This window comes from Gobio gobio, assembly GCF_949357685.1.
Source record: "Gobio gobio genome assembly, chromosome: 17".
Taxonomy (NCBI): Eukaryota; Metazoa; Chordata; class Actinopteri; order Cypriniformes; family Gobionidae; genus Gobio; species Gobio gobio.
Window position 1 is genome coordinate 51050177 of NC_137110.1, and position 17500 is coordinate 51067676.

The following is a 17500-nucleotide window of genomic DNA, read 5'->3' on the forward strand; positions in this document are numbered from 1 at the left end:
ACTGTGGGGGAAAAACTGTACATTGGAGAAAAGCATATGGGTTGTCATATAAATTTATTTAGAGAGAAGTATTATTTTTCATATTTGTTACCCAAACTTTCATTCATACTGGAAGCCAGAGGGCGCCCTCGAGCAGAAACTCCACATTTCCCTCAGAGAAGTAATCCTTAGCCCTGATGTGAAGCTAGCGATGTAGGATAAACTGAAGATAGAAACGCTTTGACTGATGAAACGAAGACAATAAACACGACTGCATCAAGCTATGGTGTATTTGAGTTCTTCAAGCCTTCACTATTGTCATAATAATAAGGTATGCAGAGCTGATTGAGTGCAGACTTTATCACTGTTTAGAATAATATAAAACAATGCATGTCTGCCTCATTCTGTCCAGAAAAATACAACGTTATTAAATGTAGACGTATTTTGCGGGCAGGTAATTGCATTTATCACGGGATTTGTAGTTTTATCACCGAGTACGTGTACCAACACCCCCAGAAAGAACTACAACACCCCGAACGAACGCTCTGAGGGCGGAGCAGCAAAGCAAAGACTCTAGAGCTCCGCTTTCGCGATTCGATACTCTTTTGCTACAGTGTAACGTTAATTACTTTCTGCAGCCAGCATTTCTGGAAATGAACGAGGATAACACTTTTTTTAAGACCTAACTAAATTAAATTTAAGACCTCGGGTGAAAATCTGGCCGTTTTTAAGACGTTTTAAGGCCTTAAATTTAAAAAATAAAATTTTAGACATTTTAAGACTTTTTAAGACCCCGCGGGAACCCTGAATAATATTTCACAATTTTTACTGTATTTATGATCAAATAAATGCAGCCTTGGTATAAAACAGCTATTTTAAATTATAATAATATTTCGCAATTTTTACTGTATTTATGATCAAATAAATGCAGTCTTGGTATAAAACAGCTATTTTAAATTGTAATATTTCACAATTTTTTTAATAATAAAATAAATGCTGACTTTGTGAGCAAAAGAGACTTTGGTAACACTTAATGCATTATACAATTTTTTTTATTAATTATGCCTTGTAATGCATCTTATAATGCAGTTATAATACACCTTTAGAAAGTATAATGCATTAAAACGCGACAAACAACCAATTTCAGATGTAACAAGGAATCTGTGAATATTATAATGCATTTTAACTTTGGTTACAGTTATTTATGAATTACATCCCGCATCCAACTACCACACACACAAACACACACACACACACACACACACACACACACACACACACACACACACGTTGTGTTTTCATATTTTATGGGGACTTTCCTTAGGCGTAATGGTTTTTATTTAGCCTGGATGCCAGCCGAACTTAGCCCCGCCCACAACAATTGTGCTCGGGCAATTCGGTCTGGACTTTCTCCATTTTTTTATTATGCCTGAACAGAAATTGTTCGGACCAATGAAATCATCAGGGCGGGCTTTAGACGATGATGGACAGATGATCAACAGTAACGTCATCATCCACGTCATCAAAGAGCGCTTGGGTTGAATTTGATCTAATCCTAAACGAAGAACTAGTTCGTATATGCGTTCACCTTTACTATTTCTCTCAGAAATTATGGTAAGTTCTCCGCGTATCCTTAAATTCTTTTTTTACAACACCGGCAAAGATCGTTTACACATCTTTTTCTTCTAACGTAACTTATTCCAACGTGTGTGCACAGGGTTGGCAAGTTTTTACAACAAAACCCGCCCAATTGCTACTCAAAACTAGCCAAAAACAAGCCCAATAGCTTTCCGGGAAAAAAATGGCATTTGGGGGGTAAAATATGTGTTATTTTGCTAAAATTCGCATTCCTGGGTCTGTATATCACATAATTGGGGTCGCTTCAACCCGCGGACTTGGCAACACAGTTGAGTTCAGTTGACATTTGACAACTAATGTTATGCGTCGCTCCGTTGCTCTGATTGGTTGTAGGTCTATCCAATTGAGGTCTTTCCTGGTTCGGTTGAAACACACCCCATAATCACAGCCCAACGGAGCAGAACCAGTCTCATATTCTGACTAGAATTGAGTATGACGACGTCAGGCTAGTTTTTATTAGGGCTGGGTAAAAAAATATCGATTTCTCGATTTTAATCGATTCTCACTTTTACAAAACAATATCGATTCTTAAATCCCAAGAATCGATTAGTCCATTTTTTTTACGAAACTCAAAAGCATAAATAGCGTTGGCGCTGTGGCGTGAGATCGCTCTGAGCTCAGCTCAAGAGAACCTGCAGATGAACGGATCTTCTCTTCCGCATTAATACCAGTAACAGCGCGAAATAAACACAAATGAGCTTCTGAAAGTGTGTTAAAGATACAGGACAACTTACCGAAATCCATATCAAGTCACATAGAATCACTCAATCAGTGTTTCAACCGCAGAAAGACGTCAGTAAAACAGCTTACAAGTAAACAATGTCCTGTAACGTCACAGTTACCTCAGAAAAACCATATCCAGTGTCCATAAACTCGTTAGTCAGCTAGAAAAATTAACTCTACAGAGGAGCGTTTTGCTAATTATATGCACCATTACATAGGATATTCATTGTCAATGTTCTTCAATATTTAATAAATCTGGCAAGTTTTTATGACAGCCACCCTTTAAATGTTTATATTTAAAAAGAACGAATTGGAGTAGAATTATGATTAATTAATTGTAAAGTTAATATTATAACTATTATTATATATTTAAAAAAAAAACATAATTTAGTGTCATTTAAGTGTTTGTATACAAATCAGCTAATTTTTACCTTCAATATTAGTAGGCTAATGTAGTATCAACTGACTCCCATAGTTTACAACATTAGTCCAGAAATTGAATTGAATCGAAAATCGAATCGAAAGCTTGTGAATCGAAATCGAATTGTGAAATTTGTGTCAATACCCAGCACTAGTTTTGATACTGTATAAACTGTATATTCTATCCCCCTACCCCTAAACCTGCCCATCTCACACACACACACACACACACACACACACACACTGCCCCTAAACCTACCCATCACAGGAGACATTCTGCATTTTTACATTTTCAAAAAACATCTCTTAGTCTGATTTATAAGATGTTTTCCTCATGGGGACCAAAAAATGTCCCACAAGGATGAGGATTTCGGATATTGCCATCTTTGTGGGGACATTTTGTCCCCATAACGTAGGGATTACCAGTCCACACACACACACACACACACACACACACACACACACACACACACACACACACACTCAGACTGAGCCAGAGAGGATGAAGAGATCATCCCACAGGAGCTGCTTTACCTTCGGCAGGTCCAGGAACAGGTGTTTAGAGGAGCGGATCACCGGCGTCTCCTTGCACACCTTACACTGCGGATTCTACAGGAGAGACCAGATGATGCACACAGTAAAAAAACACTTTATATTCATCAAACAATCCTGAAAAATACAATATGAAAGATTATAAATGAACTGGAGGAATATTACACTGATTACTGGAGTTATGATCAGATTAATGCAGCCTTGGAATAAAACAGCTATTTTAAATTATAATATTTAGCAATTTTTACTGTATTTATGATCAAATAAATGCAGCCATGGTATAAAACAGCTATTTTAAATTGCAATAATATTTCAAAAAATGTACTGTATTTTTGATCAAATAAATGCAGCCTTGGTATAAAACAGCCATTTTACATTATAATAATATTTAGCAATTTTTACTGGATTTATGATCAAATAAATGCAGTCTTGGTATAAAACAGCTATTTTAAATTATAATATTTAGCAATTTTTACTGTATTTATGATCAAATAAATGTAGCCATGGTATAAAACAGCTATTTTAAATTATAATATTTTGCAATTTTTACTGTATTTATGATCAAATAAATGCAGTCTTGGTATAAAACAGCTATTTTAAATTGCAATAATATTTCACAATTTTTACTGTATTTATGATCAAATAAATGCAGCCATGGTATAAAACAGCTATTTTAAATTATAATATTTTGCAATTTTTACTGTATTTATGATCAAATAAATGCAGTCTTGGTATAAAACAGCTATTTTAAATTGCAATAATATTTCACAATTTTTACTGTATTTATGATCAAATAAATGCAGCCATGGTATAAAACAGCTATTTTACATTATAATAATATTTAGCCATTTTTACTGGATTTATGATCAAATAAATGCAGCCTTGGTATAAAACAGCTATTTTACATTATAATAATATTTAGCCATTTTTACTGGATTTATGATCAAATAAATGCAGCCTTGGTATAAAACAGCTATTTTAAATTGCAATAATATTTCACAATTTTTACTGTATTTATAATCAAATAAATGCAGTCTTGGTATAAAACAGCCATTTTAAATTGCAATAATATTTCAAAATTTTTACTGTATTTATAATCAAATAAATGCAGTCTTGGTATAAAACAGCTATTTTACATTATAATAATATTTAGCCATTTTTACTGGATTTATGATCAAATAAATGCAGCAATGGTATAAAACAGCCATTTTAAATTGCAATAATATTTCACAATTTTTACTGTAATTATGATCAAATAAATGCAGCTATGGTATAAAACAGCTATTTTAAATTATAATAATATTAAGCAAATTTTACTGCATTTTAGATCAAATAAATGCAGTCTTGGTATAAAACAGCCTTTTTAAATTATAATAATATTTCGCAATTTTTACAGTATTTTTGATTGAATAAATGCTGACTTTGTGAGCAAAAGAGACTTTGGTAACACTTAATACATTATACAATTTTTGTATTAATTATGCCTTGTAATGCATCTTATAATGCAGTTATAATACACCTTTAGAAAGTATAATGCATTAAAACGCGACAAACAACCAATTTCAGATGTAACAAGGAATCTGTGAATATTATAATGCATTTTAACTTAGGTTACAGTTATTTATGAATTACATCCCGCATAGCCGTCATAGACTGGATGTGTGTTAGCTGAGGGATGCTTTCTAAAATTAAAAGTTGATCTAAGCTTCTAAAATGGCCTGCGTTTAGTTGAACGTGTCGAGGAACGAGTGGTCTGGAACTGTACCCTGAGCTCCACGGCATTGATGAGGCGGCCACATTTGTCACACTGGTCCCCGCGGGCTTCTGGGTAATGGCAGTGAGGACACGCGCCCTCCACAAAGCGATCGGCCAGGAAGCGCTGACAGCTTTCGCAGCGCAACTGCTCAACTGTGTCCTCCAGCAGGAAACCCCTCTCGTGCAGACGCCAGAAAATATCCTGAGCGATTCTGAGGAGGCACAGACAGGGATTTACAGGGAAATCGGTCAGATCTCCACTGACTGGAGAAACGAACAATAACCTGCCCGCAAATAAACATTCAGCCATATTTTGAAAATGTAAGTTAATGGGTTAGTTCCCCCAAAAATGAAAATTGTGTCATTAATGACTGAGCCTCATGTCGTTGGACACCCGTCAGACCTCCGTTCATCTTCAGACACAAATGAAGATATTTTAGTGTAAATCTGATGCTCTGAAAGGCCTCCATTGGCTCAATGCACTTTACACTCTCAAGACCCTTAAAAGACACTAAAGACTAAAGTTACAAAGTCCATCTCACTACAGTGGTTCTACAATAACTTTATGAAGACGAGAATAGTTTTTGTGCGCAAAAAAACCCTAAATAACGACTTATATAGTGATGACGATTTCAAAACACGGCCTCATGAATCTTCGGAGCATTATGAATCAGTGAGTCGATTCAGCGGTTTGGAGCGTTATGAATCAGTGAGTCGATTCAGCGGTTTGGAGCATTATGAATCAGTGAGTTGATTCAGCAGTTTGGAGCGTTATGAATCAGTGAGTCGATTCAGCGGTTTGGAGCGTTATGAATCAGTGAGTCGATTCAGCAGTTTGGAGCGTTATGAATCAGTGAGTCGATTCAGCGGTTTGGAGCGTTATGAATCAGTGAGTCGATTCAGTGGTTTGGAGTGTTATGAATCAGTGAGTCGATTCAGCGGTTTGGAGTGTTATGAATCAGTGAGTCGATTCAGCGGTTTGGATCGCCAAATTTCAGCAGTTTGGCGGTTTACATTTATGCATTTGGCAAACGCTTTTATCCAAAGCGACTTACATTGCATTCAAGGTACAATTTTACATTTTGTCAATTCTTGCTTTCCCTGGGAATCGAACCCATGACCTTGGCGTTGCTAGCGCTATGCTCTACTGTTTGCTCTACTGTTTGAGCTATAGGAAAGCGGTTTGACACGCGATCCGAATCATGATTCGACTCACTGATTCATAACGCTTCGAAGCTTCATGATGTCGTGTTTTGAAATCATCATCACTATATAAGTCGTTATTTAGGGTGTTTTTGCGCACAGAAACTATTCTCGTCTTCATAAAGTTATTGTAGAACCACTGTAGTGAGATGGACTTTGTATCGACGTCTTTAGTGTCTTTTAAGGGTCTTGAGAGTGTAAAGTTGAGCCAATGGAGGCCTTTCAGAGCATCAGATTTACACTAAAATATCTTCATTTGTGTCTGAAGATGAACGGAGGTCTGACGGGTGTCCAACCACATGAGGGTCAGTCATTAATGACAGAATTTTCATTTTTGGGTGAACTTATAAGTTATAAGCGAATAAATAATTTTGTTTCTAGCCCTTATGGTTCAAAAGCTAGAGGGATTGAGTTAGAGACCTTCGGTGCTTGGCCCCTAAAAAGAAAAAAATGAAACATAAATAAACACTAAAACATCAAACGAACGGCTCTTACTCAGTTTGGCGTTCAGTGGTCGTGCGGCCGAAGAAGTCGAAGTCGATCTGGAACCACTGGTAGATGTCGGCGTGGATGGCGTGGTATTTATCGCAGATCTCCTGCGGCGTCAGTCCCTCCTCTCGAGCCTTGTTCTCCGTGGCCGTCCCGTACTCATCCGTCCCGCAGACGAACAAGAGGTTCCAGCCTCGCAAACGCCCATATCTGCGCACAAACAGACCGTTCGTGTGGCGCAATCATCATTGATGACCAAACACCAATCACAATACACTGCTCCAGCCAACCAATCAGAGCGCTTCAGAAGGAGGGGCTTCATAGAGACAAGAACTAAACAGAGCGTTATGTGGCGTTCACACCAGACGCCAATAAATCGTGCTATTCACACGAAGTTGGACGCTTGAACATTTTTAGTTTACTCGCTTCATTCGCGCGTGACATTCACTTCACAAAAGACGCAAATTCGGGTCTTGGGAGGAGCTTCTGCCAGCGGCTCGTCTCGTTGAGAAATGGCTGACATGGGCTGTGTTTACACGTCTTTTTTGTTAAAATACTACTGTTAATGTGTGACAAAACGTAGTTAAGACTTTTTCAGGCGATATTGTAGTTGTTTAAAGCTCAAATCTGTGGTTTCTATAGAGAGCTCCTCTCTAAACATGTGATCTGGTGTGTGTGGAGTTGATCATGTGATCTGGTGTGTGTGGAGTTGATCATGTGATCTGGTGTGTGTGGAGCTGAACATGTGATCTGGTGTGTGTGGAGTTGATCATGTGATCTGGTGTGTGTGGAGTTGATCATGTGATCTGGTGTGTGTGGAGTTGATCATGTGATCTGGTGTGTGTGGAGTTGATCATGTGATCTGGTGTGTTTGGAGTTGAACATGTGATCTGGTGTGTGGAGTTGATCATGTGATCTGGTGTGTGTGGAGCTGAACATGTGATCTGGTGTGTGTGGAGTTGATCATGTGATCTGGTGTGTGTGGAGTTGATCATGTGATCTGGTGTGTGTGGAGTTGATCATGTGATCTGGTGTGTGTGGAGTTGATCATGTGATCTGGTGTGTTTGGAGTTGAAAATGTGATCTGGTGTGTGGAGTTGATCATGTGATCTGGTGTGTGGAGTTGATCATGTGATCTGGTGTGTGTGGAGCTGAACATGTGATCTGGTGTGTGTGGAGTTGATCATGTGATCTGGTGTGTGTGGAGCTGAACATGTGATCTGGTGTGTGTGGAGTTGATCATGTGATCTGGTGTGTGTGGAGTTGATCATGTGATCTGGTGTGTGTGGAGTTGATCATGTGATCTGGTGTGTGTGGAGTTGATCATGTGATCTGGTGTGTGTGTGTGGAGTTGATCATGTGATCTGGTGTGTGTGTGTGGAGTTGAACATGTGATCTGGTGTGTGTGTGTGGAGTTGATCATGTGATCTGGTGTGTGTGGAGCTGAACATGTGATCTGGTGTGTGTGGAGTTGATCATGTGATCTGGTGTGTTTGGAGTTGAACATGTGATCTGGTGTGTGGAGTTGATCATGTGATCTGGTGTGTGTGTGTGTGGAGTTGATCATGTGATCTGGTGTGTGTGTGTGGAGTTGAACACGTGATCTGGTGTGTGTGTGTGGAGTTGAACATGTGATCTGGTGTGTGTGTGTGGAGTTGAACATGTGATCTGGTGTGTGTGGAGTTGATCATGTGATCTGGTGTGTTTGGAGTTGAACATGTGATCTGGTGTGTGTGTGTGTGGAGTTGAACACGTGATCTGGTGTGTGTGTGTGGAGTTGAACATGTGATCTGGTGTGTGTGTGTGTGGAGTTGAACATGTGATCTGGTGTGTGTGGAGTTGATCATGTGATCTGGTGTGTGTGGAGTTGATCATGTGAACTGGGCTGCGTTCAGCCCCGACAAAACGTTGCAAAACGTTTTTTAAACGGTAACGGTGCTGCGTTGAACACCCTGTTCTGTTGACGCAAGAGTTGTAACTATGGCAGCCGAGAAGGCCATTCTTTGTGTTCTTTTTGAGGAATTTTCGTCAGAGTCTGATAAAATCGATATAAATACGTGTTTAATACTGCAAAATACACGCAATCACTTCCCTTGCCATCCAGAATAAATGACAACACCCCAATCACATTTATTTAACTTTTTAATCTCCTGGTAATCAATTCTAATTTAAATCATTTTATTTCTAGTTCTTACTTTTTTAATAGCTTGTATTTTCTTTCTCACTGCATATCAAGCAATTACCATATATGAAATTTGGTATATAAATAAACTTGCCTTGCAATGAAGCTAAATATATAAATAAATACATCATCATGTTGATTATATATATATACTTACGACAATCATGTCTTCTAATATCTTCAATTGTTGTGTATACTGAGCTGCAGCGGACACATTTGTAAACATCTTCACTTGGACCCATTGTGTGAGCTGTCTCTTTAATACCGCGTGGTTTATATACATGTTGCTGCTGATTGGACTGACATATTTGACACACCCACCAAACGAGAAAAAACGCATCTCAAACCTGTTGCACACCGGTGCGCACCGTTTCCAGGAAACATGACGTTCAACCGGAAACCGTAGCAAAACGTTGCGCACCGGTTTGAGCTTTGAACGTGCCCCTGGTGTGTGTGGAGCTGAACATGTGATCTGGTGTGTGTGTGGAGTTGAACATGTGATCTGGTGTGTGTGGAGTTGAACATGTGATCTGGTGTGTGTGGAGTTGAACATGTGATCTGGTGTGTGTGGAGCTGAACATGTGATCTGGTGTGTGTGGAGCTGAACATGTGATCTGGTGTGTGTGGAGCTGAACATGTGAACATGTGATCTGGTGTGTGTGGAGTTGATCATGTGATCTGGTGTGTGTGGAGTTGATCATGTGATCTGGTGTGTGTGGAGTTGATCATGTGATCTGGTGTGTGTGTGTGGAGTTGATCATGTGATCTGGTGTGTGTGTGTGGAGTTGAACATGTGATCTGGTGTGTGTGTGTGGAGTTGATCATGTGATCTGGTGTGTGTGGAGCTGAACATGTGATCTGGTGTGTGTGGAGTTGATCATGTGATCTGGTGTGTTTGGAGTTGAACATGTGATCTGGTGTGTGGAGTTGATCATGTGATCTGGTGTGTGTGTGTGTGGAGTTGATCATGTGATCTGGTGTGTGTGTGTGGAGTTGAACACGTGATCTGGTGTGTGTGTGTGGAGTTGAACATGTGATCTGGTGTGTGTGTGTGGAGTTGAACATGTGATCTGGTGTGTGTGGAGTTGATCATGTGATCTGGTGTGTTTGGAGTTGAACATGTGATCTGGTGTGTGTGTGTGTGGAGTTGAACACGTGATCTGGTGTGTGTGTGTGGAGTTGAACATGTGATCTGGTGTGTGTGTGTGGAGTTGAACATGTGATCTGGTGTGTGTGGAGTTGATCATGTGATCTGGTGTGTGTGGAGTTGATCATGTGAACTGGGCTGCGTTCAGCCCCGACAAAACGTTGCAAAACGTTTTTTAAACGGTAACGGTGCTGCGTTGAACACCCTGTTCTGTTGACGCAAGAGTTGTAACTATGGCAGCCGAGAAGGCCATTCTTTGTGTTCTTTTTGAGGAATTTTCGTCAGAGTCTGATAAAATCGATATAAATACGTGTTTAATACTGCAAAATACACGCAATCACTTCCCTTGCCATCCAGAATAAATGACAACACCCCAATCACATTTATTTAACTTTTTAATCTCCTGGTAATCAATTCTAATTTAAATCATTTTATTTCTAGTTCTTACTTTTTTAATAGCTTGTATTTTCTTTCTCACTGCATATCAAGCAATTACCATATATGAAATTTGGTATATAAATAAACTTGCCTTGCAATGAAGCTAAATATATAAATAAATACATCATCATGTTGATTATATATATATACTTACGACAATCATGTCTTCTAATATCTTCAATTGTTGTGTATACTGAGCTGCAGCGGACACATTTGTAAACATCTTCACTTGGACCCATTGTGTGAGCTGTCTCTTTAATACCGCGTGGTTTATATACATGTTGCTGCTGATTGGACTGACATATTTGACACACCCACCAAACGAGAAAAAACGCATCTCAAACCTGTTGCACACCGGTGCGCACCGTTTCCAGGAAACATGACGTTCAACCGGAAACCGTAGCAAAACGTTGCGCACCGGTTTGAGCTTTGAACGTGCCCCTGGTGTGTGTGGAGCTGAACATGTGATCTGGTGTGTGTGTGGAGTTGAACATGTGATCTGGTGTGTGTGGAGTTGAACATGTGATCTGGTGTGTGTGGAGTTGAACATGTGATCTGGTGTGTGTGGAGCTGAACATGTGATCTGGTGTGTGTGGAGCTGAACATGTGATCTGGTGTGTGTGGAGCTGAACATGTGAACATGTGATCTGGTGTGTGTGGAGTTGAACATGTGATCTGGTGTGTGTGGAGTTGATCATGTGATCTGGTGTGTGTGGAGTTGAACACATGATCTGGTGTGTGTGGAGTTGAACACGTGATCTGGTGTGAGTGGAGTTGATCATGTGATCTGGTGTGTGTGGAGTTGATCATGTGATCTGGTGTGTGTGGAGTTGAACACGTGATCTGGTGTGTGTGGAGTTGATCATGTGATCTGGTGTGTGTGGAGTTGATCATGTGATCTGGTGTGTGTGGAGTTGATCATGTGATCTGGTGTGTGTGGAGTTGAACACGTGATCTGGTGTGTGTGGAGTTGATCATGTGATCTGGTGTGTGTGGAGTTGAACACGTGATCTGGTGTGTGTGGAGTTGATCATGTGATCTGGTGTGTGTGGAGTTGAACATGTGATCTGGTGTGTGTGGAGTTGATCATGTGATCTGGTGTGTGTGGAGTTGAACACGTGATCTGGTGTGTGTGGAGTTGATCATGTGATCTGGTGTGTGTGGAGTTGAACACGTGATCTGGTGTGTGTGGAGTTGATCATGTGATCTGGTGTGTGTGGAGTTGAACACGTGATCTGGTGTGTGTGGAGTTGAACACGTGATCTGGTGTGTGTGGAGTTGAACACGTGATCTGGTGTGTGTGGAGCTGAACACGTGATCTGGTGTGTGTGGAGTTGATCATGTGATCTGGTGTGTGTGGAGTTGAACACGTGATCTGGTGTGTGTGTGTGTGTGGAGTTGAACACGTGATCTGGTGTGTGTGTGTGTGGAGTTGAACACGTGATCTGGTGTGTGTGGAGCTGAACACGTGATCTGGTGTGTGTGGAGTTGATCATGTGATCTGGTGTGTGTGGAGTTGAACACGTGATCTGGTGTGTGTGGAGCTGAACACGTGATCTGGTGTGTGTGGAGCTGAACACGTGATCTGGTGTGTGTGGAGCTGAACATGTGATCTGGTGTGTGTGGAGTTGATCATGTGATCTGGTGTGTGTGGAGAATTTGTTCCCTGGCGAATCGTTTAGTCTGAGGGCAAAGTGAAGTTTCATTACTTTTTTATTTTTAGGCTATTTAACTTTACATTACCGGTGTAGCCGACTAACGCTAACTTTTGAATGTTTGACTGAATTGTTTGCTTTACTTAATGTGTAGCTTATTATACCTTTTACTTATACTTTTGTATTATTGATCATAAACTTGCATTTAACAAAAAGAGACTGGGTTGTGTTTCAGGTCATTTAATGTTATCACAGTGATAATCATATTGTCTGAAGCAGATATTAATATACAGATTTTCTCCTCATTGTTGTCACTACTAGAGCAAGCTCCTGATTGGTTATCGCGGTGCGAATATCCGGCAAACTTGAGCGATTTGCGCAATTCGCGTGAATCACGCGTTCAAAACGCTAAATTCGCGCGAAGCGCACCGCAGAATGTCTATTCGCGTCTTTGCATTGATTTAAAGGTCCCATGGCATGAAATTTTCATTTTATGAGGTTTTTCAACATTAATATGAGTTCCCCTAGCCTGAATATTGTCCCCAAGTGGATAGAAATGTTGATCGGTGTAAACCCGAGTTCTGGCTGTCTCTCTATGCCTTTGAGAAAATGACAGGCCAGACGAGCCAATCCTGAAGTCTCCTGGTTTGACGTCCAAGCAGGAACGGTTTCCTCCCTTTCCTCCACCCAGAGAATCTGGCCCATGCAAACGCTCGAGAGATCATGTGTTGTCAACGAGTGAATGCTGGCAGTTTCTCAGTGTTTGGATGTACAAATGAAAACAGAAGACTTTCTTCAGTTCCTTCTGATCTGTGATCATTGATTTCTTATGTGTAGCTAATTATTTATTATTTGTGGACACGCAGCGGCTTCTCTCTCCCCCGGCAGAACGGTGTTTTCGTGTTTTCTATCTTGTGAGTCAGTGTTTTTGTACGTCCTCGTCGCGTCTATCTGTTCTAAAATGTGCATACAGTCTTTTCTGTTTAACATCAGCAGTCACATCTTTAGAGATAAACTTCACGCACGCCGAAGCTCGGCCTCCAACATCCCCGACCCCCAGTACTGCATCTGGCCCACAGCGGAGGCACCAAACGCGGCGTGAGATTAAGCAGAAGGGGGGTAAGCGTGAGCGTAGGCTAGCCAGCTTTCCCCACAATAAACTGGATTACATTCGATTAATGCTGTTGTGTCTTTGTTTGTGCTGTGTAACGTTACTCAATGCGCGTCAATGACGCTATTCATATGATTGGAACATATCTAGAAATAATGCTATACTCAACACTTACTAACTCGTTCATCTCGACAGCTGTAATGGTACATTGCATGTGTTACAAAGCTGGTAATAATGATGAAGACGGACTCGGTGTGACTGGGACTCGTGTTTATTCAAAACTCTCAGATACAAACACAATAAACTCGCGCTGACTGACAGCGCTCTCATAACTCAGTAGTTACTATAAATAACTTTGTTAGCAATCGCTTCGTCTCCGTGATGTCCGGTTCGCGAACGAATCATTCTTTTGAATCGGTTCTTTTTAGTGAACCGAACCAGTTCACCAAATCGGACTGAATCGTTCTAAACGGTTCGCGTCTCGAGTCAGCGCTGATCCATAATTTACTAAAGTTACTAACTTTCTGACATGAGTGACAGTCCCTCCGACTAGAAATAAACTAATAACCTGAAGTATATGCTAGTAACTACAACAGTTCACCCTGAACTGAGACATGCTGAGAGAACTGATGAGAAGTGAACACAGGTCCATCCGTCTCTCTGGCAGACTCGTGCCTGCTCGTGCCTCGTTAAACCACGCCCCCTCCGCTCATTTAAAATGCAAAGATGTCAGCCAATCACAACAGTGGGCGTTTTTACTGAAGTCTCACAGCAGACACGCCCCTAGAAGCAGGGCATTCAGCCACAGGGCAAACAGCAGTATAGAAAAAATGCCTTTTATTTCTAAATTATGACATTTTATGATGTAAAAATCATACTAATAATATAAGTACACCTCAGAAAACACTATAAAATAATAGAAAAATGCCATGCCATGGGACCTTTAAAGGGTTAGTTCACCCAAAAATGAAAATTCTGTCATTAATGACTGACCCTCATGTGGTTGGACACCCGTCAGACCTCCGTTCATCTTCAGACACAAATGAAGATATTTTAGTGTAAATCTGATGCTCTGAAAGGCCTCCATTGGCTCAACTTTACACTCTCAAGACCCTTAAAAGACACTAAAGACTAAAGTTACAAAGTCCATCTCACTACAGCGGCTCTACAATAACTTTATGAATCGGCGAGAATAGTTTTTGTGCGCAAAAAAACCCTAAATAACGACTTATATAGTGATGACGATTTCAAAACAAAGCCTCATGAATCTTTGAAGTGTTATGAATCAGTGAGTCGATTCAGCAGTTTGGATTGCCAAATTTCAGCAGTTTGGCGGTTTGACACACGATCCGAATCATGAATCGACTCACTGATTCATAACGCTTCGAAGCTTCATGAGGCCGTGTTTTGAAATCGTCGTATAAGTTATTGTAGAGCCACTGTAGTGAGATGGACTTTGTAACGACGTCTTTAGTGTCTTTTAAGGGTCTTGAGAGTGTAAAGTTGAGCCAATGGAGGCCTTTCAGAGCATCAGATTTACACTAAAATATCTTCATTTGTGTCTGAAGATGAACGGAGGTCTGACGGGTGTCCAACCACATGAGGGTCAGTCATTAATGACAGAATTTTCATTTTTGGGTGAACTAACCCTTTAACATGTAAATCACTCGCGCGAAACGCTTCATTCGCGTCTGGTGTGAACGCACCATTACTGACAGACTGGGAAGAGAGGAGCCGCAACAATGGAGGATATGAGGAGATGATCAACAGGAAATGATCTCGTGTACCTGGCGAATACATCAGCGCTGAGCACACAACCAATGATGTTCCCCAGGTGCGGCACGTTATTGACGTAAGGCAGAGCGCTCGTGAGCAGCACGTTTCTCTTTCCTTCCTGCGGGAGACTGAGATAAACACACACACACACACACACACACACACACACACACACACACACACACACACACACACACACACACACACACACACACACACACACACACACACACACACACACACACACACACACACACACACACACACACACACACACACACAGAGATCACTGATGAAGACAGACACACTGCAAAAAATGCTTTTCTTACTTAGTATTTTTGTCTTGTTTTCAGTCCAAATATCTAAAACATCTTACATTAAGAAGCATTTACTAGACAAGCAAAAGTTTTTGTCTTGTTTTGGGGGGAAATAACTCAAAATTAAGGGAGTTTTTGCTTAAAATTAGCAAAATAATCTGCCAATGGGGTAAGCAAAATAATCTTAATTCAAACAGAAAACAGGATTATTTTGCTTACCCCATTGGCAGATTATTTTGTTAATTTTAAGCAAAAACTCCTTTAATTTTGATTTATTTCCCCCCAAAACAAGACAATAATTTTTATTTGGCTGGTAAATGCTTCTTGTTTTGAAAATTTTTAGATGTTTGGACCAGAAACAAGACAAAAATACTAAGTAAGAAAAGCATTTTTTGCAGTGCAGGTGGAGGGCTTCATGTGCAGTGATTATAAATCATACATCGGGTGTTTCCTCTCAGAGACGGCAGGAGAAGCTTTGAGTCCTTCAGACCAGACCTGGGCGGCTCCTTCCATCTCCTCCAGGCTCATCACATGCTCGTCGCCATCTTCAGCCTGACCACACACACACACACACACACACACACACAGTTACACTCTCTGACTACAGTGTGTGAGACAATCAGCTCACGAAATAAAACCGCAATCATAATAAAAAAGAAAAGAAATTATGCATAAAGAAAACTACGCATATTTAAGGTTCACGATGACATTATTTTGATCATAAATGAGCATTTTTAACTTTGACTACCAAAATGTTCTTATAATTATAACATTATGAATCTGTCGAGAGCATGTTCCAGTTATATTTCACTCCAAACAGGAATAAATAAGAAATAATATTTTAAGCCTATTTTAGGATCATTTGCATGACAATTAATGCATTGATCAAAATGCATTTATTTATTTTGATTTTATTGTGGACATTGTTTAAATAAAAAGGGGCTTAAATTTGAGGATGAGCTGCTTAATTATGCAGATTATATTTATAATCCTTATGAACCTTAAATTAAGCTTATTTTACATAAAGAAAATTGTCATTTCTTATTTTCCCTTGAAAAATATGAGATGTATGCATTTACTAAAACTTAAAACAACTGAAATAATATTTCAATTAAATAGAAGAATAATTTCAATGTAACAAATTCTAAATGTTGTCTAAAATAAAACCAGATCAAATATTAAAATTACTAAAATTGAAATAAAGATCAATTAAAGCTATATAGAAATTATCAAACAAAAACGAATAAAAAATACAAAAGCACATAAAATGACAAACTAAATTATAAAAATAAAAGCGAAATTAAAATATTGACTTTGAGTAAAGCTGAAATAAAGAAATATAAAACAAATTAACTGTGAATTAAAATATGTTTACGTTAAAATACTACAATTACTAATACATTCAAAATTTAAATAAATCCAAAATATAACTATTTTTTTCAAAATAATTAAAAGAAGCTAATTAAAAATATTGAAGTAAAGCTGAAATAATATTAGAAGAAAAATGTAACTTAAAAACTAAACTTAATTAAACTGTTTAAGCTATAGTACTACAATTAATAATGCTAAAACTGAATTAAAATAAAGCTAAATATAATTAAAATAGCTAATAAAAATGACAAAAACACATACCAAGATAACCAAAACAACTACAATATAAAAATAAAAGCTTATTCAAATTATTAACATTACTTGAAGTAAAAAAATTATTAAAAGCTAAATTTGCCTTGGTATCTAACTTAATTAAACTGTTTAAGTTATAGTACTACAATTAATAATACTAAAACTGAATTAAAATAAAGCTACATTTAAAAAAGCTAATAAAAATGACAAAATTACATCATAAAAAACAAACAAAAATTAACATTAATCGTTGTAAAGCTGAAATTAATCAAACAAAATGGATGCACTAAAAACAAAAAATGTAATTAAAAATTTAAAAATGAGAAATGTTGCCTTGACATCTAACTTGATTCAAATGTTTATAGTAAGTTATAGTACTAATACAAAAACTGAAATAAAAATATAGCTAAATAAAATTTAAAAAAATATATATATAAAAAAAAAGAAAAAAAAAGCCAAAATCTAAAATAATAATAATAAAAAAAAACTAGG

General features: G+C 38.7%; 1 protein-coding gene across 2 annotated transcripts in view; it reads right to left on the reverse strand.

The window, feature by feature from the left end:
• The window catches only part of mars1 (methionyl-tRNA synthetase 1), a 59288-nt gene that overhangs the window by 26719 nt on the left and 15069 nt on the right, over positions 1-17500 (reverse strand). For both annotated transcript variants that reach the window (XM_079841701.1, XM_079841700.1), the window contains exons 7-11: positions 15825-15937; positions 15080-15196; positions 6766-6969; positions 5078-5279; positions 3295-3369 (exon numbers count right to left, since the gene is read on the reverse strand). In XM_079841701.1, coding sequence (XP_079697827.1) covers positions 3295-3369; positions 5078-5279; positions 6766-6969; positions 15080-15196; positions 15825-15937 — 711 coding nt within the window. The remainder of the gene's footprint in view (positions 1-3294; positions 3370-5077; positions 5280-6765; positions 6970-15079; positions 15197-15824; positions 15938-17500) is intronic.